The sequence below is a fragment of the Rhizophagus irregularis genome, chromosome 26 (assembly GCF_026210795.1).
Source record: "Rhizophagus irregularis chromosome 26, complete sequence".
Classification (NCBI taxonomy): Eukaryota; Fungi; Glomeromycota; class Glomeromycetes; order Glomerales; family Glomeraceae; genus Rhizophagus; species Rhizophagus irregularis.
Window position 1 is genome coordinate 1,878,746 of NC_089454.1, and position 22,135 is coordinate 1,900,880.

At 28.1% G+C, this 22,135-nt stretch overlaps 6 protein-coding genes across 6 annotated transcripts; 2 read left to right on the forward strand and 4 right to left on the reverse strand.

Moving 5' to 3' along the window:
- Positions 1-1,307: 1,307 nt before the first annotated feature.
- Positions 1,308-3,158, reverse strand: OCT59_017606 (RNase P and RNase MRP subunit). The gene is made up of 9 exons (XM_025321632.2): positions 2,943-3,158; positions 2,827-2,878; positions 2,705-2,754; positions 2,523-2,635; positions 2,304-2,451; positions 2,159-2,236; positions 1,971-2,089; positions 1,754-1,899; positions 1,308-1,676 (listed from the first exon to the last, which is right to left on the reverse strand). Exons 1-9 carry the CDS (start codon positions 3,138-3,140, stop codon positions 1,555-1,557), a joined length of 1,026 nt encoding a protein of 341 aa, XP_025168325.1. The 5' UTR covers positions 3,141-3,158; the 3' UTR covers positions 1,308-1,554.
- Positions 3,159-3,797: 639 nt separating this feature from the next.
- Positions 3,798-7,683, forward strand: OCT59_017607 (uncharacterized protein; the record flags this gene model as incomplete). Its single annotated transcript, XM_066137595.1, has 15 exons — positions 3,798-3,949; positions 4,015-4,027; positions 4,214-4,270; positions 4,339-4,385; positions 4,492-4,564; positions 4,646-4,765; positions 4,845-4,991; positions 5,079-5,198; positions 5,296-5,625; positions 5,697-5,867; positions 5,945-6,128; positions 6,214-6,258; positions 6,335-6,769; positions 6,896-6,908; positions 7,020-7,683. 15 exons carry the CDS (start codon positions 3,798-3,800, stop codon positions 7,681-7,683), a joined length of 2,571 nt encoding a protein of 856 aa, XP_066004158.1.
- Positions 7,684-7,801: 118 nt separating this feature from the next.
- Positions 7,802-9,642, reverse strand: OCT59_017608 (uncharacterized protein). The gene is made up of 6 exons (XM_025332704.2): positions 9,230-9,642; positions 8,892-8,942; positions 8,691-8,818; positions 8,561-8,608; positions 8,349-8,490; positions 7,802-8,280 (listed from the first exon to the last, which is right to left on the reverse strand). Exons 1-6 carry the CDS (start codon positions 9,586-9,588, stop codon positions 8,154-8,156), a joined length of 855 nt encoding a protein of 284 aa, XP_025168327.1. The 5' UTR covers positions 9,589-9,642; the 3' UTR covers positions 7,802-8,153.
- Positions 9,643-13,298: 3,656 nt separating this feature from the next.
- OCT59_017609 (uncharacterized protein) lies at positions 13,299-13,920 on the reverse strand (the record flags this gene model as incomplete). Its single annotated transcript, XM_066137597.1, has 3 exons — positions 13,299-13,554; positions 13,674-13,730; positions 13,796-13,920. 3 exons carry the CDS (start codon positions 13,918-13,920, stop codon positions 13,299-13,301), a joined length of 438 nt encoding a protein of 145 aa, XP_066004159.1.
- Positions 13,921-14,492: 572 nt separating this feature from the next.
- On the reverse strand, positions 14,493-15,423 carry OCT59_017610 (uncharacterized protein; the record flags this gene model as incomplete). Its single annotated transcript, XM_066137598.1, has 5 exons — positions 14,493-14,656; positions 14,735-14,857; positions 14,921-15,070; positions 15,136-15,230; positions 15,314-15,423. 5 exons carry the CDS (start codon positions 15,421-15,423, stop codon positions 14,493-14,495), a joined length of 642 nt encoding a protein of 213 aa, XP_066004160.1.
- A 620-nt stretch (positions 15,424-16,043) lies between these two features.
- On the forward strand, positions 16,044-16,460 carry OCT59_017611 (uncharacterized protein; the record flags this gene model as incomplete). The annotated part of the gene is made up of 2 exons (XM_066137599.1): positions 16,044-16,159; positions 16,229-16,460. 2 exons carry the CDS (start codon positions 16,044-16,046, stop codon positions 16,458-16,460), a joined length of 348 nt encoding a protein of 115 aa, XP_066004161.1.
- Positions 16,461-22,135: the final 5,675 nt, after the last annotated feature.

Here is a 22,135-nt window from a genome sequence, read left to right on the forward strand (position 1 = left end):
AATAAAAATATTAGTAATAATACTAGTAGTTAGATTTTTAATTTTAACTAAAAATATATTGTAATTATTATTACTATAATATTTAATTAATAATATTAAATATTATATATAATATACTAGTATATAATATTAATTAAAATATTTTAACCTATTTTCTGTATTTTCTATGGTGTAGTAATACCTATTTTATATGAAGCCAAGTGTCAAAATTAATAAACTTTAAATTTTAAAAAAAAAAAATTAAAGTATTTTAAATATTAATTTATTTGATTTAAAATATTCAGATATACTAAAAGTTTAATATATAAAAAATAGAAGTAACAGCAAGTTGATTACTTATTACAAATTGTAAACAAATTTGGTACAGCTTTCAATTTACAAGATTTCACTAGGAATTAGCAGTAATATTATACTTCCAATTTGAAAAAAAGAAGGAATTACTATCAGAAGGTAAATTTGAATATTAATTCCAAAGTTTTGAAGAAAATTACTAATATAAACCAGTTAAATAAAAAGCAAAAAATAGCTAAGCAAATTAAAAAGATTGACAAATCCTTAAATAATATTGACAAATTAATGGTTTTAATTGAAATTTTTGATGTTAAAAAAACTGGAAGTATTTTGATAAATTCAATAGAATGTCCAAATTGTCCTTGTTTTAGGAGTATAGATGTTGGTGAAAAGCTTTATTATTAACTGATGCCTTTTATATTTCATTTTGTTTTTTTTCTTATTTCTTTTAGTTTGTTTTAATACATTTTGTACTGGTATCACTGGATATTTCTAGTGATACCTGGCTAAACTCTTTTTACCAAAAATTTCAGTTTCGTCACCAACTAGTTTCGGTTTCATCATTGACTAAACTATATAGTAATATTTTTTAAGTTTAAATTTTATTTATATAAAATTATAATTTTATTATAAAAATATATTAAATTATATTATACATAAAATAGTTTTATAAATTCCTTTAAAAAATATTATATTTTAATATAAATTTGTTATTTTTTTTTTATAAGTAATTATTATAATTAAAAATCCATGGAAATCCATAAAAAATCCACGGAAATACTATGGAATATTGAATTTCGGCATTTCGTCTTTTAATTTTAAATGTCTAAACTATTTCGGTTTAGTCAAATGACTAAATATTTCGGTTTCGCCCAGGATCTCTAGATATTTCTATTGTATAGTAGAAATGGAATCTTACTAATTTTATGTAATTGAATACAATTGCTATAAACTAAATAAAGGCTGCCCAGTTATACTTAAAAATATATATATATATATATATAAAATTAAATATTTATCTTTTATAAAAATATTTATATTTATAAAAATACCATATATTTTTTCAATTTACTTGATTTATAAAAAAATAATTATAATAAATAATATTTGTAATAAATATAAAAATCAATTATTAATTTATACAAAATTTAAAATCTAGGATTGTAAATATTTACTGTATATAAATTTGCATTATATCAATCATTTCATTATTGTAAAATTACAAATTAACTAAAATAGTTCAACCTGAATAAATTCCAAATTTTAATTTCCAATTGATAAATCATTAAGTGCTACACAGATAGCAGCTTTATGATGACCATTATACTGTCTTATTGTTTCTCCTTGTTGTAATTCCCAAAGCCTTGCAACATGATCTGAAGATGCTGTTTACCAATAATATAAAATACATTATCAATCAAAAATTTTAACAATAAAAGGTTCAACTTATAGGAATATTTACCTGTAACAAGATAAGCAGAATCAGCAGAAAATGCACAATCCCAAACCCATCTTTGATGACCTTTTAACTCTTTATCTAATTTGAATTCATGATTTGTAGCAGACCATATTTTAACCGTGGTATCTGCAGAACAAGTCGCCAAATGCCTTCAAGAATAATATAATTGTAATTTATAAATATTAACATTGCAAATAACCGTTATAAATATAAAACATACTTGACATCAGGACTCAATAAGCACCGAGTTATATATCTCTTATGTGCCGAGAAAGTAGTTATGGGCTGCAAATCCGTAAAATCTCGTGCATTCGACATTTTCCATACATAACAATTACCCTATAAATTAAAAGGTTAAATATATTTTTTCAAAAAAACAAAATATTATTATGTAATTATTTTTATTACTTTGTTATTGGCTGCAACTAGCATGGATCCATCAATAGCAACAGTAACTGAACGCAATGGGACATCTTCTTCTGGAACCTACAAATTAATATAAATAAATTATTCACAACAAAACGTGATATTAAAAATAAATAAATATACATACCAATTCATGAGTGCAAGAATTTTCACCCAGATCCCAAATCTTTATGCTACCCTTTTGGTCACAAGAAATCAATTCACCTTGATTTGGATGAATAGCTACATCATTAACAGGTACTTTATGGTCATAATTACGTTGTATTGATGGCGCTCTATAGAAATCATTAGCTTTTTTATTGCATGAAATAAGAATATGATTAAAATTAAGATTTATTACCTTTACCTTGTATCCCAAATTTTCAAGGTGCCATCTTCACTACCGGTTACCATCCATTTTCCTTCACAATGAAATCCGACAGCTGTTACATTTCCCGTGTGTCCATCAAAGGAAGTTATCTAAATAAAACAATTTTGTCTTGATTCAGTGAGCAAAAAAGTGGATTAATCATAAACTATAAAATTTACCGGATTAGGATTAGGACTATTAATATCGTATAATCGGATATGCTGGTTTCCTAAAATAAATTTGGTATTTAATAATTATTTTTGTAACAACTGTTTATAATGATACTGAAAAAAAAAATAACCTGCTGCAGCAAGATATCTTTTATCTGGAGATATACATAACCTGTTTACTTGCTAAAATATATCAATTTTTTATATTAGTATTTTTCATAAATAAGGGAATAATATGAAAATTTACCGAATCAGGATGTTGAATGGTCCTTGAACAAATACCACTCAGGGCTTCCCAAAAGCGTATGGTATGATCATATCCTGCAGTTACTAAAATTACTGAGTGAGAGTCTTGAGGTTGGTTATATTGATGTGCATAATACTGTTGTTGTTGGGCCTGATAACTATTATAATGTGGTCTTGTATGGTGCTCTGCTCGTTTCATAGTTAAGATAAATTTACACACCAAAAGCAGTTCTATTACCAGTTAAAAACACGAAGTCAATCTATCAGTTAGAGATGGATTATCCGATCACTAACGGATCGGACTGATCCGGATAATTGGGAAAAATAAACTATTACCTTATAGAAACGTTACTATTTCTTTGTTATACAGTCGCCATTTACTCTGGTTATACCGAATTTTCATAATAGAATGTAATACAGAAACCCTAAGCCAAATTTATAGTGCTGGCCAGAATTATCAGTAATATTTCGAAGTTCTATGTTAAATGAAAGTATAATTCTGGCCAGCACTACAAATTTGGTCTAATTACTTGGAATAGATAGCTAGTTCGGTATATATTATATAACAAATTCTGGAACGAAAGGTTCGTTATATCCAGTGGCGACTATATAAGACCTTTGAACTTAATTTTCGGTATAGAAGAAAGTCCTGTAAATTACTTCGTAGATATTTGTGATTCAAATGTCAGCAAGAAACGAGAAATTACATGAGAATCAGATATCCGATCTCATCCGATTACCGATTCCGGATTTATTTTAAATCGGATTTTGCGCATCATAAAATCTCATCCTGACCGCATCTTTCAACGTTTTTGTTTTTTTCAGTTCAAACTTACATAAAAGAATAAGAGAAAGGATGCAACCATTAAATAGACCTTCTCATAAAAGAGCATTTCATTATATTTCTTTATATAATTTTGCTTATATAATTTTTTGGATAATATTTATGTTATCGGTAGTGGTGAATAAAGTTAATGGAATGAGTGAACAGAGAAGTAACGATTTGAAGTAAGTCGTTTTGTAGTTTAATAGGGAGTAAATTTGTTTAATAAGTTAACAAAAATTTCTAATAGATCACAAGCAAAGGTATAATGAGTCAATTTTTGCTTTTTTTTAATGAATCTTATCAAATGAATTCGTGGAAGTCAGGAATTGTGTCTGGAAATAAAACAAATTGTATACATTGTTAAGAAAAATTTGTTTGTTTATTATTATTTAAGTTTAAATTCTTGTACAAAATTTTTTTTATTTTTTTTTAAAAAAAATTCATAGGATATGTTTTATCATGCGTTTAATAATTATATGAAATATGCTTTTCCGGACGATGAGGTAGTTATTGTGTAATTTACCTTTCTTTTAAGTTGTTTTCTTATTTATTTTCATTCTATAAATTCTAGTTAAATCCTTTACAATGTACTGGTAGAGGAAGTGATAAGAATGATCCGCAAGTATAGTCAATTTCATCTTTAATTCGTTAAATTTTTAATATTTTGTATTCATCTATGATCTTTATTGATTCGATTTTTATTTTGTCTTCAAATAAATTTTAGACATAATACTATAATAAATGATGTGTTAGGAGACTATTCATTAACGCTAGTAGATTGTTTGGATACGTTTGTTGTAATGTGTTGTTCTTATTTTGAATAGATCAAAAGGAAAATATATTTATTAAAACATATATAAAATTAATTTATTATATAGGTATTTAATGATAGGAAAGGATTTGAGAAAGCAGTCCGTGATGTAATAAAATATGTATCATTTGATCAAGATAATAAAGTACAAGTATTTGAAGTGAATATTCGTGCATTAGGAGCATTGGTATGTGATAGTGTGTTAAATCATTTGTATTAACTTTGTATAATTTATTCGTATTTTAATATATTATTTTATGAAAAAGTTGTCGGCGCATTTATTCATTACAGATCCAAGATTTGGCTATAGTATAAAAGGATATAATAATGAGTTATTGAAACTAGCTCACGATTTAGGTAAAAGGTTATTACCTGCTTTCCAAAAATCAAAGACTGGAATTCCTTATGCTAGGGTTAGTAAGTTAAAGGTATTAAATTATAATTCTTCAATTTGATAATGGAAGGTTTTTTTCTTTTATCAATTTGGATGCGAAATATAGGTTAATCTAAAGTATGGAGTACCTATAAACGAAACACATGAAACTTGTACTGCTGCCGCTGGCACATTAATTATAGAATTTGGTGTTCTGAGTAGATTAACAAATGATACTAGATTTGAGGTAAAATAATAATAATAATAAATAAATAAATAATAAACTAATAATTTTATTATTGTGAGTATAATTATAATGTAAAAAAAAATAACTATGTTATTAGGACGCGGCAAAAAAGGCTCTGTTCGGCTTATGGAATCGACGAACAGATTTGAATCTTCTTGGGAATGTAATAAACGTACAAACAGGACAATGGATACATACAGCATCTAGTACAGGAGCAGGAATAGATTCATTTTATGAGTACTTGTTAAAAGCCTACGTGCTCTTCGGAGAGACAGAATATTTGGATATGTTTAATGAGGCTTATAATTCTGTTCTCCGATATGTTAAAGATGAAACAGGATATCTGTATAGGAATGTTAATATGATGAATGGGGGATTAATGTCTAACTGGGTGGATAGTTTATCTGCCTATTTTCCAGGTTTGCAGGTAAAAGAATAAATAATTTTAAAATTATGTTTATTTGATAGATATAAAGAATTTATTATTTTTTTTTTTAGGTTTTGGCTGGTGATTTGGACAATGCCATAAAATCCCATTTATTATATTATAACATTTGGAAAAAATACAATGCTATGCCAGAAAGATTTAATTTTCATTTAAGAAATGTTGAATTGGCAACTTATCCGTTACGTCCTGAATTTATCGAATCTACTTATTTTCTTTATAGAGTATGTATAAATATAAAATATTATAATGGTTTATAAGAAATTTTCGGAATTATTTTTATTTACCTTCTATTCGTTAGGCAACAAGAGACCCATTTTATTTGCAAGTTGGGGAAATGGTTCTTAAAGATCTTGAATATTATGCACGTGTTAATTGTGGATTCGCAAGTATTAAAGATGTGTTAACAAAAAGTCTTGACGAACGTATGGAAAGTTTTCTTTTAAGTGAAACTTTCAAATATTTATATCTGTTATTTGATACTGGTAATTATTTGGCACCTAAATTTTTTATTAAAGACTCTTAATTATTTTGACTAATTTGTTTATTTAATTTTTTTAAACAAAAAAGAAAACAAAATAAACAGTATGGACGACAACTTTATCTTTACTACTGGTAGGCATTAATTTTTGTGTATTTTTGGAATTTATGTTTCAATCCTTGTGAATAACCATCTTTTTTAAATAATTAGAGGCGCATTTAATATTCTTACCACAAAAATATCTCAAAAAACATTCAAAAATACGACCTAGTATGAGTGGGGCTGAGCGTTCATTTTGTTCTATTTATGAAAAACCGTCACCTTCGAAACATTTATTCACTACTTCAGTAATAACGTCAAGATCAGATGCAGATTTTGCAAGAGAACTGGTTGGATTTGAGGAACGAACTTTACCACTTTTGGATCCTAAGGGTATATGTGAAGTACCAAAATCAGATCCACAAGTGATAGAAGTTAGTTTTGGAGGTCTGCAAGAATCTCATGAAGATGATTTGATTTATCAAGGACAAGAACAACAACAACAAATTATAAAGTACGTTGATGGTTTAATTGCTAATCGGTTAAAAGGGCTGAAATTAGAACTGACAAAACGGGTTGATAAAAAAGGGTATGATGTTACAAAAGGTATGTAATAAATTTTTTATTTATAATTATTATTATTATTATTATTATTATTATTATTATTACTTTTCTTTTCTTTTTAAGAAATCATTAAATAATATGTTTTTTATTTCTTATTTCCTTTATTAGTTGATAATTACAGGTATACATTTCGCTATTATAGTAAATTGAATTGTTTAAATATAATGATTATTTTTTTATAGTGTTACATTTAATTTTATTATATTATATTAACTTCATTCTTTTTATTTAGAGTCTTCCCTGGACAAACTTTTGAAATAAGAGATCCAGCAGTAAAAGATTTTTGGGTAAAACAACAAACATATCAAACATCGGTCCTTCGAGTTTACTTTTATAATGAGAATAATTATAATGCTTACAATTATGCAGACTATATTGCAGCTGTAGCATCTTTTGGACCTAAAATTACTGGCGAACTTCCCATAAGAACACTTGTAAGTGTATCATCATCGCTTTATGGATGCGTGGATTATAACATTGAAGAAACAAAACTTATTGAGGGTAATATAATATTCGTGAAAAGAGGAAATTGTACTTTTGTAGACAAAGTATTAAAAGCTCAACAAGCTGGAGCTAAAGGAATTGTTATTTGGAGTAATGAGAATTATTTATTTCAACCTGCTAGCGCAGCAGAAAAAAATGATATATGGAAATTTGAAATACCATGTGTACTGATTACCTATGAAAATGGTGTTGAATTAAGTAGAATATTAGAAGAAAACGAGAAGTATATACAAGAAGGAAAAAATAGTAGTAATATTAAGGTTAAAATTTTGTCCCATGAACGTGAACCTACTACAAACATTAAAACCAATGAAAATAATGAATTATTATTAACTATTTATGGACATGCTATACGTAATATTAGATTAAATCTAAATCTTAATGGAAATTAAATTAATAGAGATACAAAAAAGACTCTTAAAATTTAATGTAATATGAAATTTTTGACATACTTCAATATTTATTTATAAAATTATAAAATTAATTCAATTCCTGCATTGTTCAAAATTTAAATTATTAAAAAATTTTTTCTTTTACTTTATTATGATTATTATTATTTGTTTTAAATTCTTTTTTTTAAAAAAAAATGTATATAAAAAGTGGGGAGTGAATTTTTAATTTAAATGTTAACCTTTTCAAAAAGGTAGACTAAAATAATAAGTTATATATAATAGGAAAAAATGTCCTTTGTACAAATTTTAAAACTTGATGATACATACAAAATAAATACTTTTTGCAACTATTTAATAACCTAAATCAAAGAAAAATGACCATTATAGGCACATTTTTCTTTTTATTAAATGAAACCTATACATATATATGCAATAATGAAAAATTCCTTTCATCAACCAATTTTTTCAGTCTATCTCAACGAACCAGCATCAAATGACCTCGGTCCAGTAAATCCAATTAAACCTAAATATTGAAGATCAATATTATCCGCGTCGCCTTCCGCTCGAAGTAATTTTACCAAAATATATTTACCCGATCTTTTAAAGATGAACTTTAGTATATAATTTAATTAATTAGAAAAAAAAGAAAAAATTTATTTGCTTACCGATTAGGTTGCAAGATTTGAGTCGTCATATTTGTTCTAGAATCTAATCGGAAAAATGCTGCAGGCCAGGAATCGTCTACGTTGCCACTTTCATATAATGCTCGGTAATCAGCTTCAGTAAAATCATCATACTTTAACGTGGCTATTTATAAAAGATGAACAAATTAATATAATTAAAAAAAGGAAAGTATATTATTATAGATTTATCTTACCTTCAATTGATATAGGATCATGAGAGACAAAAACTAATCCTTCTTTACCTATCAAACAAAAAAAAATGAATATAATTTTCGCATAATATTTAACAATATGCTAAGTTAAGTATTAAAATTGAAAACATACATGGAGCGGTAAAACCATGTGTAGGAGCTTTTACAATAACTTTTGAAAGTACAAATGCCGGATCCATAACTCCCAAGATAGGATCACTGAATCTTAGTATAATGTTAACATTGTTACTCTTCTTTGAACTAATTATCGAAATAATCATTAGCAATTTTAATCGTAAACAAATTGAAACATAATAATGGAAAGAAAAATTACCAGTAGACTGCAGTATCATTTTTTAATATGTTATCCACGTTATATGCCGGACTAAAATAAAATTAATTTAAAATAAGTAAATATTCGACTGTCTGGAATTAATTTTTTTTGCCATTTCTACTAATGCTAATATTGAATAACTGACTGAGTCGCGAATCTATAGGTAAATTCAAAACCCTCGTTCACGAATGTAAGACGTGTATTTTTACAAGCATTACATTCTCTTGACGTCTCTATGGTTTGAATGTTTACCTAATACCATGACACTAGCCTAAGTTCGAAATTATTGCTATAAACTTGCAATCGCTCGGACCAATTAGAATAGTACCGCAACATACCTGTAATTACCACCGTCACAGTACACGATTTCAAATCCTAATGCAAATTCTCCACTAGTACCATGCGTGTTTCTCCATTTCCTTTTCATCGCTCTGTGATCCCTTGCTGAACTTCTTCTATGTAAAGACAAAGTTCCAGCCCTACTAGTCGGTCTGCTTGTGGTAGCTGCATGCTGCAGTATCCGTGCGTTAAATATTTCGTCCAACCCGTCACTCCTACTGGACGAATTGTTATTATTTAGTGATTGAATCAAGGTTGCGAAAGTATTTGAACGAGATAATTGTTGTATTACAGAAGAAAAGGGAGAAGGAGAAGGAGCTCGTGTTGTAGAATTTGTTGGATTAGAGGAGACTCGCATACTTTGTGGAAAAAAAAAAAAAATATTGTTTATTTATGTAATTTAAGTAAAACTGTATTAGTTGAGTTTGAATTTTTTTCTTTTTGTTTTAACCTTTAATAGCACAGACTCATGTTGTATTATATATGTATACCTAATTTAGATTTTAGACTACGTATAACTTACATAAAAATAGTCAATTTCTCCCGGTTAATCCCCCCGAACTTTCCATTGTTCGAGAATTTTTTTGACGGAGCAAAAAAATCAAATTCTTCCTTTTCAAAAGGAATTCTATTAAATTATTTATAAATAGATTTATTAGCTTTTGCTTTATATATTTTATTTAGAGAATCTTTTCGTAGAAAAAAAAAAAATAAAAATAATCTATCAAAAACCCGCCCCATAAATCTATGTAACCGGAAAATTATTCGAAAAAAAAACAAAAAAATTCATTTAAACATGGAAATTTTGATAAATGATACGTGTCACCAAACTGTCAATGAGCATTTGCAAATCACTCTTGATAAAAAAGATCGTTTAAATAGTTTATTCGGTTCCAAGGAATTGGTAACTGTTTCGTATGCATAGTTGCATACCTGTAATTCCACGTGATTCATTATAGATAAAGAATCACAATCCGTAAAAAATACTATTATTTGATGTTGAATGAGAAGTTATATCGTGGGATCATATTGTGATATTTTATGATCAATCATTTATGTAAAATAACAATTTGATTTGTAATTATATTGTATATTTAATTTATTATATAACCTATTAAAAGTAATTTCAGTTTCTTATATTTTCAATTCAGATATTTCATATATTTGACATACATTGTTGTTTATAAATGTACGACGATGAGCTATCTGATTATCTGAATTCGATTTTCTTAGTCAATAATTAATTAAATAAATTTTTTTATTATATTAGTATTTTTGATAAATTGATAAATTAAATTATATTTAATAATTCACTACTAATTACAAATTATTACTTTTTTCATCACATATATTAATTTATGATTTATAGTTTTGGACCTTTATTAAGGTTATAACTTGATATATTTTATCGAAAATATAGAAAAATAATATGAAAAATATATAGAATTTTTTTATAAAATCCAAATAATTTATTAAATAGCAAGTATAGAATTAATTTAAAAAGATTTAATATGTAGTATTATAAAGATCTATTATAATTATATATTATATAATCTTTATATAATTATAACAAATTAATTATAATTACTAATTACTATTATCACAGATTTTTTAATTTATATATTATTTTATTAGTAACTAAACTTCCTTATAATTACTAAAATTTAATTATAAATATTGTATATAATTATTAGAAAATTGCTAAAGCTCACCAGCAGTGATTGTCACTATACCAGCATTAAGATGCACTTTTGGCCTGAATTAAAATTTAATAAAACACTGACCGGCATTACATCATAAATCCACCACTGGTGACCGTCACCACTGGTGATATTTAGCAATACCCTAATTATTATAGATTAAAGTATTCAAAATATAATATAAAATCTGAAAAGTTGACTTTGTATTAGGTGACATAATATTAAAAAATTGTTTCTCATAACTGCTGACTTAGTTTTAAAAACTTACAAAATAAATTTAATATTAATAGTTAGTAGGTTATTTAAAAAAGAAAAAAAAAAAATTTTAAATTTAGGATTACTATTTTTACTTTACAAATATATAAAATTTTAAATAAAATACTAATTACCAACCTTAAAATTTTAAATCCATGAAATAAAAACCAATTTTTTAATATTGTATTGCTTTACCATATTTCTTCTATAAATTTTTACTATTAATATAAAATGTTTAAAATTTGTATAATAATTAGAAAAATATTTGTATGAACTACTTGGATAAAATTAAATTATTTAAATAACAAATTAATAGAAAAAGGAGATTACTTTTAAGTGAAAGAGAGAAAAATATTATATATAGTAAAAAGAAAATATTTTAATCTATAATATGATATAATAATAGTTTAATTTGAATTAATAGAATAATTCAACTAATTTAATTTTAAAACTAATAATAAACTAATTGGTTTAATAAAATAATTAATTAATTTATCTTTTTATTAAATTGATAAGCTGATTATAATAAATTAATAAATTTATGATAAAAAAAAATTTTTTTTTAATAGTAAAATAAACAAATCAAATCAGAAATTTTTTTATAATTAATTACAGAAAACCACAATTTAGATTACAATTTATAAAACCAATTGATTCTATCTATCTAATTTTAAACTATAAACTATTTTAATTTTAGCTATATGGAATAATTTTGGTCAAATACTATAATTTTGATCAGTATTATAAAATAATACAATTTTTTCTATATATGATTTGGCAGAACTGAAAAGATGATTTTATAAAGATTATAAAGATTTAATTGTATTTTAAATATCTTTAAAAATTAAATTTTATTGAATTATTTTAAATAAACTTAAAATTTTAAATATATTATAATTATTATATATACTTTTTTATTATTTTTCTGATATACAGTTAACTTCCTCTATAGTTATTTCCGTTATAGTCACATTCTACTATATAGTCACACCAGTTGAATGTTCAAAATACTTTATTATTAAAATCTATCCTATATAGTCACAATCTATCTATAATCACTATCACACCTATCCTCAAAAATCTTATATTAAAAAGAACCGTTTATAATTACAGTTATATAAAGAATATATTAAATAACTTGACATATAATGATCGTACAAAAATGTACCATAGCTTGTTAGAATCATCTCACTGAGACGAATCGAATGGTAGTAGTTATACATGCCACCCAAATTATTTTAGACTGCCGTAATTATAAGTAAAATCCCAAATTCAATTATGGCATCCCAAATTATTTTGGCACTTTACATAGTAAATTATATATAAACTGAATGAATTATGGCATCCCAAATTATAATTATGGTATCCCAAAATAATTTGGGCAGCATGTATAGTAGTAGTTTTATCTTTTTATGATCACTGGTTGATGAGTTATTCAACAAAATGTTTAACATCGGCATTATAATATTTCTTGATTTACGTTCTTGCGCCAATTTAACATTTTGCTAAATTTCTTAATATTTTAGTGATTATAAAAGATGATTAATAGCTTTTTGGAATCGCGCCATGAGATGAATCGAATGGTAATAAGATCGTATTCCTGTAGTTAATATTGACGAAGTTATTACTTAAAAACCATTTAATATTTTTTAATTTCAGAAATTGATCTAGTGATTGGATTTCGATGTATCTTATATCATTAGATTCGTTTCATCAAGACAAATCGAATGGTAGTAAGCTCATCGCTCTAAGATCAATATTGGCAGAGTTATTACACAAAAACCATTAATATTTTTTTAATTTCAAAAATTAATCTAGTGATTGTATTTCGATGTATTTTATACCATTAGAACCGTCTCATCAAGACAAATCAAATGGTGGTAAGCCATCTTTCTGTGATCAATATTGACGGACACTAGTCGAACGATGTTAAATCGGGGACCAATCAAGTGACCGAATTCAAATCTTCCGATTGCCATACATTTTTATTTAAAAATTTACGAAAATTTACGATTTTATTTAAAATATTTAAAATATTTAATATACTAAAAAATCGGTTTTATTGAAATACCGATATTGCTAAAATTGTTATTTATATAATTTGACTACTCCACTATTCGCTGCTGATACTATCATATTCAGAGGAAACAACACTAACACCTCTTTTATTTTTATTTTGATCCTCTTCTTCGTCTTCCTGATTTTCGTTAACTTCTTCTTGATTTTCTTCAACTTCTTCTTGATTTTCGTCAACTTCTTCTTGATTTTCGTCAACAACTTCTTGATTTTCATCTTCTCCGACCTGATCATCTTCTTCCAGTGGATCCTGGTTTTCGTCAGCTTCTTCCGGAGGAGAGCATTTATTTTCACTATATTTCTCGATAAGCTGTTTTAGGGATCCATTGTAGCCGTCTTTAGTTCATCGTGGGGCGTTAATTGGCACATCGATTTCATTAGTTGCGTAATTACCATACTCCTGATTTCTTACACGTCAAGACTTTGATAAAGCCACACTATCGACATAATTTCGAAGAAATGTATGTAGCTATACAAATAAAAATAGTATTAAATTAAGATACACCGATTGGTAAAAATTACTCGAATACTTACAGAAGACGATCTCCATTTGAGATCTCGGATGACGATCTTATGTTTGTTTGGGTTGTCTTCATCGGTCTCCGATTCCTCCGGACTGTGGTATCGATTTTCAGTCTGAACAGGTCAGAGCTCGTCATCGTAGAATTTATCTACCAATTGGTCCTTTAACGTGGTTAGTTTGTCGATGATTTTTGATCTTCTTTTACGTTTCTAAATAAATAATAGGAAATATTTATTAATAAGAAAAGGTAATATCAAATAAAATAATTTAATATTTACATCACTTCGTCGGGAATTTGCGTGCCGCCTTCTTTTATCATTTTCTACCCAATTTGCACCTCGTCTTGCATTAAGAAGTTCCTCCCGTTAGTACCGATGACGTTCATGAATGACATGTTTAATGACGCCATCGGTCACCGGAAAGAACTTCTTATTAATTGATTTTTGAACAACCAAGATGATATTATTCACTTTTTTTCGTTGACTTTCAAAGGTTTTTTTATATTTAGACTTTTATCGTCTGGAAGTCGGTCCATTATTCCGACTATTTCACCCTAATCGTGAGATTATCATAATTGATTAGCAACAATTTGGATAATTAAAACGAATTAAAATAAAATACGGTTCATAATTGATTAGCAGCAATTCGGATAATTAAAATGAATTAAAATAAAATACGGTACTCTTAAAGCATTCCTCTGATCCCTATTCATTTCTTCGTAATAAAGAAACGATGATGAATTTGAGGATGGCGCTGAATTTGAGGATGGTGCCGATTTTGAGGATGGTGAGGATGAAGTTGATGAAGATGAAGAGAGGAAGAGGATGGGGATGGGGATGGAGATAGTGCAGCTTCGCCGCTTTTTGATGATCCTGGTATACTGTATTTTTACACATATTTAGGTTTATTCATGACCTGGTCGCGTACAGGTTCTTTGAAGCTCTTTGGACCTTGAGTTTCCAGATCCACGTTGGACCAGTTAATAATATTTTCTTTTGGATCAGTTACCTTCTGCTTTCCTTTCGTAACAGTTTTAAGCAGGCGAGTCAACTCCTCAACCTGCATCTGTAAAGCTACAAAAGGAAATCAGGTTAAAACTAAATCGATTTGTGATAGTTTTTCATATAACTACATACCGGATTCATTGGAATCATTATTTCTCTCATTCTGTTGAGTCGATTGGTCATTATTTCTTTCATTCTGTTGAATCGTATCGTCATTTCCTTCGTCGTCTTCGTCAACTAAATCAATAAAAATAGGCTTTTTGCCTTTCATTATTTCACATCCTTTAGATTCGTGATATATTGAATTCAATCGCGCATGATTAACGTAAATTTTCAAAATATACTACTCTTTCCTTTGTCCTGAACAATGTCAATTAAAGCGGGCTTTTGTTTTTTCGTAGGTTCTGATCGTTGTCTTTTTGTACGTCTTAACTCAGGATCACTTTCATTAGATATCGATTGTGAAGAATAAGTAATATATTGAGAAATTAAAGAATTTGATAAAAATCAACCAAATTAAATTACCCTTGTTTGGTATTACTCTGCTTATCAGATTTTCTATTCGAATCACTATCTGAATGGTGACGTTTTTTAGATTTTTTTGACTTTTTGACTTTTTTATTTTTATTAGTCATATTTGAATGTATTTACAATTTCGGTAAATTTTTATGTATAGAATAATATAGGATTTTTTTACAAAAATCGGTAACGAGCGAAAGAGAAAAAAAAAAGTCTGTCTAAAAATTAGACTTATATATATATATTTAATTAATAGTTTAAAATAAACTTTTACGAACCATTGATATTTATGATTAAACTTAAATAAATCAATTTCATCAATTTTCACCGATTAATAAATAGTATAATATAAAAATAAATTGTATCAAATTTTCGCAAGATTAATAAATTATATACTATTGATATATTTAAAAAATAAATTGTATCAAATTTTCTCAGGATTAATAAATTATATACTATTGATATATTTAAAAATAAAAAAATAAATCAATTGATATATTTAGAAATAAATTGTATCAATTTTCGCAATCTCTTTATTAACCGATTAAAATAAATAGTTTAATTTATCTAATTGTGGTAATATTCGCACAATTCAATTCTGATGTATACAATAATTAATCGCAAAGCCATTTTCTTGCGAACCAACTGATTGATATATTTTAAAGAATTAATTGTAAATAAGCTAACTGATTGATGTATTTTGAGGAAAATTTGATTACAAATTGACAGATTGAAGATGACAAAATCAAAGAAAAATCGCATTAATAAATATCGTACGAAAGTTACTGATAGTGTACCTAAAACTAGAAAATTTGTCGAATGCAATTGTTTGTTGCATTGTGGTGGTGGTAAGTTAGTGAATCCCAGAACATTCAGAAGACATCAAGAAGAAGTTAACTGACTTCAAACAATTGCTTCTAGATCTCAGAGTTCTTCAAAACTAAAAGGTACCAGGAACGAACTGTATAGTGTAGAATCATCTCCAGATGAAAAAGGAAAAAAAAGAATTAGAGTGGTAGAGAATACATCAGATGATGATGATGGCGATGATGATGATGATGGTGATGATGGTGATGAATCTCCCGATGAAAGAGGAAAAAGAAGAATTAGAGCGGTAGAATATTCATCAGATGATGATGATGAATCGCTCTAAGCGATAATGAACCAATGCCAGAGAGACCAGGAAGACGAAAGCGTACCAATAAGATTAACGATATGATTCTGATGACGACGATAGTGATGGTTCTTTGACAGCAGGTCTTTAACAGAAAGTGACGATAACGAATCGCTGACAGAAGATGATGATGAGGCTTCGAGGTATCTGGAGATGATGACCGTGGTTTAAGTGAAGATGAAGTTCCGATTGAACAATTTACAGCTTCTGATTTTGATGACTATAATTATGAATCAGATCTTAGAAATCTTGACACAAACATTGACTTTAACGATTCGTGGATACTTTTATGGATATTCAAATATCAGGCAAGATTTCGTCTTTCTGATATCACCATCGATAAACTTATTAAATTTTTTAAGATAGTTTTATTGGATGCTGATAAACGACGATTTGAAAGATTCCCTACATCATCTTATTTGGCGAAAAAACTTTTAAAGATCGTTAAGCAAGAAAAGACATACGCAGTATGTCCAGATTGTAATACTTTGTATAAAGTTTCAGAAATTTTGACACAAAATCAAAATGTAGAGTTCAGATGTCGGCCCGTGTGGAGTTTCCGAATCATCAAAGCGCGAGCAAAAGACAAGCTTGCGGAGCAAAATTAACAAATAAGGTCCCGATAGTTAAGGGATTTGCCAGAAAACCTAAAATGTTATTTCCGGTACCTTCTCTAAAGACCCAAATAATATCGATGTATCGGCGCCCGGGTTTTGTAGAGTTACTTCAAAAATGGACAAATCAGGTTAATATAGCAAATTTATATACCGATATTTATGATGGAGAAGTATGGAAAACATTTCCGTCTTCCCTAGACAACCCGGATACTCGATTTTTTACAAATGAGACAGCCGATTCTAATCTTGGAATCATGATTAATTTAGACTGGTTCCAACTATTTAATTCGTCAGCTTACAGGCTCTGGTGTTATCTATGGAGTCATATGTAATCTTCCCTGTGATATTAGATTTAAACGAGAAAACATGCTATATCTTGGACTTCTACCAGGACTGGAAAAGGTAAAATTACACAAGATAAACCATTATCTTAGTCCAATTGTTGACGAATTGTTAGAATTCTGGGATGGTGTTGATTTACCTTCTACCGATTTGCATCCAACTGGTAAAAAAATCCGGATAGCAGTAATTTGCTGCAGTAATGACATACCGGCTGCTAGAAAATTATGCGGTCATATTTCAGCATTAGTTAGCTGCCATCGATGCTATAAAATAGCTAACATCAGCAGAAGAAAGCTTAATTACGGAGGGTTTGATGACATGACCGAGTGGTTCGTGCAAAAAGATCTAAATGAACATCGACGCAATACCGAACGTTGGCGGTTGTGTAAATCTAAGTACGAAAGAAAAAAACATATTTCTGAAACTCACGTACGTTGGTCAGAGTTGTTAAGATTGCCGTATTTCAACCCGATCAGATTTCTTGTGGTTGATCCAATGCATAATTTATTTTTGGGAATCGCGCATTAGATCGTGAAAAGGTTGTGGATAGATGGCGGGAAAATAACAAAAACCCATCTTAAATTGATGGAAAAAAGAGCAAAAAAGATCCAAGTTCCGGTTGATTTAGGAAGGATACCTTCTAAAATAGCAACCGGAGAAAGATTTTCTGGATATACAGCTGATCAATGGAGGTCGTTTATTATGATTTATGCAACACCGATTATGTGGGATCTTTTGGACGAGGCTGATCGGAAAATTTTAGCAAATTTTGTAAGAGCCTGTACTTTGCTTGTTTGTCGAATTGTTAACAAAAGCGCACTGCTCGAAGCTCATTACTGACTGCACCAAGTAGCTCGTTTAATTGAGGAAAATTACGGACAGGAGAAAATAACTCCAAATATCCATTTATCTCTCCACATCGTTGAATGTTGCCAAGATTATGGACCGCTTTGTTCGTTCTAGTGTTATTCATTTGAACGAATGAATGGCGTATTAGGTAAAACACGTTGATTGTTGAAAATCAAAATTTTTAATTGGCAAATTGGTAACGGATAAACTTATTGTTTAAATAGGTTCCTTTCCTAATAGTAAACGTACTATTGAATTAGAATTGTTGCGAATCATCATGCAAAATTCGCGGTTAGACAGCTTAATATCCGCCCAATCAGATAATGCAAAATTGATGAATGCATTACCTTTGGTTCAATCTCGATTAACAACTGGAAGTTTAGCAGCTTATGATGGGTTTGATTTTAATGAACTTTACCATTTTATGCAAAATTTTCATCAAAATATCGATAACACGATTACTACTGGTAGCGAAGAATTTCCGGAAGAGATGCTTACTCCAAGAAATCGAGTATCGTTACCAAATGCCACATATGAACTATTGGTGAAATATTATAATGATATATACGATTGGAATTTTACATCAATTGCTGATTTAGCTTCGAGTGATTTATCGTCAGGAGATTCCAATCAATCAATTGTTGTATTGCCAATCGTAATCCAGTTTGGTCGTATTCGGATTGCTGCCAAAATTTTTGGGTCAAAAAGTGCACCCCGATATCAAAGAAGTTCATATATTCTGGCCAAATTTATACAGGACGATGAGTCCATAGACATTTACCCTGGTCATGTTCAGTATTATTTCGAGCATACAGTTCAGCTGCCAATCGGTCCTAAGACGCATCGGCTCGCTTTTGTCAACTGGTATTTATGGGCACCAAATGAGAAAACAAGGTTTCATTGCAGAATCGGCAATTGGGATGATAAAAGTTGCAACGTTGAATTGTGGAAATATGATTTCCACAAATTATCTAGAGATGCCATCATGCCGATTCATAACATATACAGTCAATTCTTACCTAGCAAATTTACAGTTGGCACACGAAATCCAACTACTTATATGGCAGTCATACCAATTAATAGACAATTTCATTTGTAATAAAACAGAGTTCATTTACGTTTAAAATAAGTTATCTGATAAATAAATTTATAATTTACTAACAATCAGATTACAATTTGTTTTAAATTTATAAATTACTAACAATCGGTCACTATTTGTTTTAAAGAGAGCAATCGGTAAATTAAACTAAACGATAGTTATCAATCGGTAAATTTAAACTAAAAGATAGTTATCAATCGGGTATTAATCTGATTGATACCCGATCGAAGTGTACATCAATTTCTAACTATTGAATAAATCAGGTGACCGATCAAAAAAAAAGTTACCAATCGGGTAGGTACCAGATTGGTCAGCGTTTTACCTGTGGGAGTTATTACTTAAAAACTATTTAATATTTTTTAATTTCAGAAATTAATCTAGTGATTGGATTTCGATGTATTTTATACCACTAGTCGAAAAAGGAATATTCGGCCTTAGTAAAATTCAGCCTATATTCGACTAAAATCAAAAATTCGACCATGATCTATGATTAGACATTGGTCGAATAACCATATCACACGTTACGCACATCAAAAGTTTAAAAAAGGATCATTTTTTTTAAACTTCACTTTCCCTTTCACTTCGTCTCTTCTTCCCCTTCCCTTTTGTCCTTCCCTTCTCCTTTCATTCTCCCTTTTCTCACACCTTCTTCTGCCTCTTTTTCTTGGAAGTAATGTAAGTTTCGTTTCGAAACTTACATATTTTTTTAAAAAAATTTTTTATTTTATCTTTTTTCTTTAAATTTAAGAAACGAATTAACGTTTCTTTATTATTTTTTTTGTAGGACGCCAGCTTGTTCATGAAACTGGGCTTTAAGGTAAAAAATGGGGAAAGGGGAAGGAGGATGGGGATTTAGACCATGATTCTTAAGAATCTTGATTTTTATTTTTTTTAATATTATGGAACGGTTACTAATAACCGTTCCTTTCTTTTTTATAGGTTTCGGGCAGGCTTTCTGGTTCCGAAGAATGGAAAAGAACCAAGATTCGTAAGTAAACGAATTTTGGTCTAATTTTTTTTGTTTTTTTCATAATATTAACGAACAGTTACTAATAACCATTTTTTTCTTTATTATTTTAGGATCGGGTTGGCTTCTGAGTTCCGAAGAACGGAAAGAACCAAGTTTCGTAAGTACGAGTACGAAACTTGGTTATTTTTTATTTTATTTTTTTTCTATTATATGAACGGTTACTAACCGTTCCTTTCTTTTTCTTATAGGTTCAGCCATTTGGGTGAGTTTCTGAAGAACGGGAAAAAACTAAGATTCTGTACTATGAATCTTAGTTTTTTTTTTCTTTTTTTAATATTTGGAACGGTTATTACTAACTGTTCTTTTTTATAGGTTTAGTGTTTCAGGTGGGCTTCCGAAAAATAGAAGAACCAAGATTCGTAAATAAGTACGAATCTTGGTTCTATTTTTATTATTATTATTATTACAAACGGTTTACTAACTGTTCTTGTATATTTTTTTATAGGTTCAGTGGGCTTCCAAAGAACGAAAACCCAAAGATTCACGTATAAATCTTTATTTTTTTTATTTTTTTAATATTATGAACGGTTATTAATAACTGTTCTTTTCTTCTTTTTTTAGGATCAGGTAGGCTTCTGAGTTCCGAAGAATAGAAAACTAAGATTCATAAGAATTTTAGTTTTTTTTTTTGTATTTTTTGTAATATTAATGAACGGTTACTAATAACCGTTCTTTCTTTTTTTTAGGTTCGGGTGGAGTGGGCTTCCAACCTTCGGGAAAAGAAGAACCAAGATTCGTACTAACCAAGATTCGTAAATACGAATCTTGATTTATTTTTTTATTTTTTTTTAATATTACAAACAATTACTAATAACTGTTTTTTCTTTTTTTAGGTTCGGGCAGGCTTCTGAAGAACGAAAACCCAAAAATTCATAAGTATGAATCTTTAATTTTTTTTTTATTTGTTATTACGAATGGTTTACTAACCACTCTTTCTTTTTTTTTATAGGTTTGTGGGCTTCCGAAGAACGAAAACCCAAAGATAAAGATTCGTAAGTACAAATCTTTTAATTTATTTTTTATTTATTATTATTACAAATAGTTTACTAACCATTCTTTCTTTTTTTTAGATTTGGGTGGGCTTCTGAAGAACGAAAACCCAAGATAAAGATTTGTAAGTATGAATCTTTTAATTTATTTTTTATTTATTATTATTACGAATGGTTTACTAACCATTCTTTCTTTTTTTTAGATTCGGGTGGGCTTCTAAAGAACAAAAACCCAAAGATAAAGATTCGTAAGTACGAATCTTTAATTTTTTTTATTTATTATTATTACATATGGTTTACTAACCATTCTTTCTTTTTTTTAGATTCGGGTGGGCTTCTGAAGAATGAAAACCCAAGATAAAGATTCATAAGTACGAATCTTTTAATTTATTTTTTATTTATTATTATTACGAATAGTTTACTAACCATTCTTTCTTTTTTTTTTAGATTCGAGTGGGCTTCCGAAAAATGAAAACCCAAGATAAAGATTCGTAAGTACGAATCTTTTATAAATTTTTTTTTTGTTTTTTTTTATTACAAACAGTTACCAATAACCGTTCTTTTCTTTATTTTTTAGGTTCGGGTGGGCTTCCGTGTAGAAAAACTAAGATTTATAAGTAAGTATGAATCTTGGTTTAATTTTTTTAATTTTTTTTAATATTAATAAATGGTTACTAATAACCGTTCTTTCTTTTTTTAGGCTTTGGGTGGGCTTCTGACCTTCGGGA

What these genes read in the sequence shown, in the direction of transcription:
- OCT59_017608 (XM_025332704.2), bottom strand. Translation starts at nt 9,588, where the DNA reads ATGCGAGTCTCCTCTAATCCAACAAATTCTACAACACGAGCTCCTTCT. An exon ending in TGTGACGGTGGTAATTACAG is followed by an intron (nt 8,943 to 9,229) that starts GTATGTTGCGGT and finishes ATTTTATTTTAG; the next exon opens with TCCGGCATATAACGTGGATA. An exon ending in AATGATACTGCAGTCTACTG is followed by an intron (nt 8,819 to 8,891) that starts GTAATTTTTCTT and finishes TTCGATAATTAG; the next exon opens with TTCAAAGAAGAGTAACAATG.
- OCT59_017606 (XM_025321632.2), bottom strand. Translation starts at nt 3,140, where the DNA reads ATGAAACGAGCAGAGCACCATACAAGACCACATTATAATAGTTATCAG. An exon ending in AAGATATCTTGCTGCAGCAG is followed by an intron (nt 2,755 to 2,826) that starts GTTATTTTTTTT and finishes AATTTATTTTAG; the next exon opens with GAAACCAGCATATCCGATTA. An exon ending in TAGTTGCAGCCAATAACAAA is followed by an intron (nt 2,090 to 2,158) that starts GTAATAAAAATA and finishes TTTAATTTATAG; the next exon opens with GGTAATTGTTATGTATGGAA.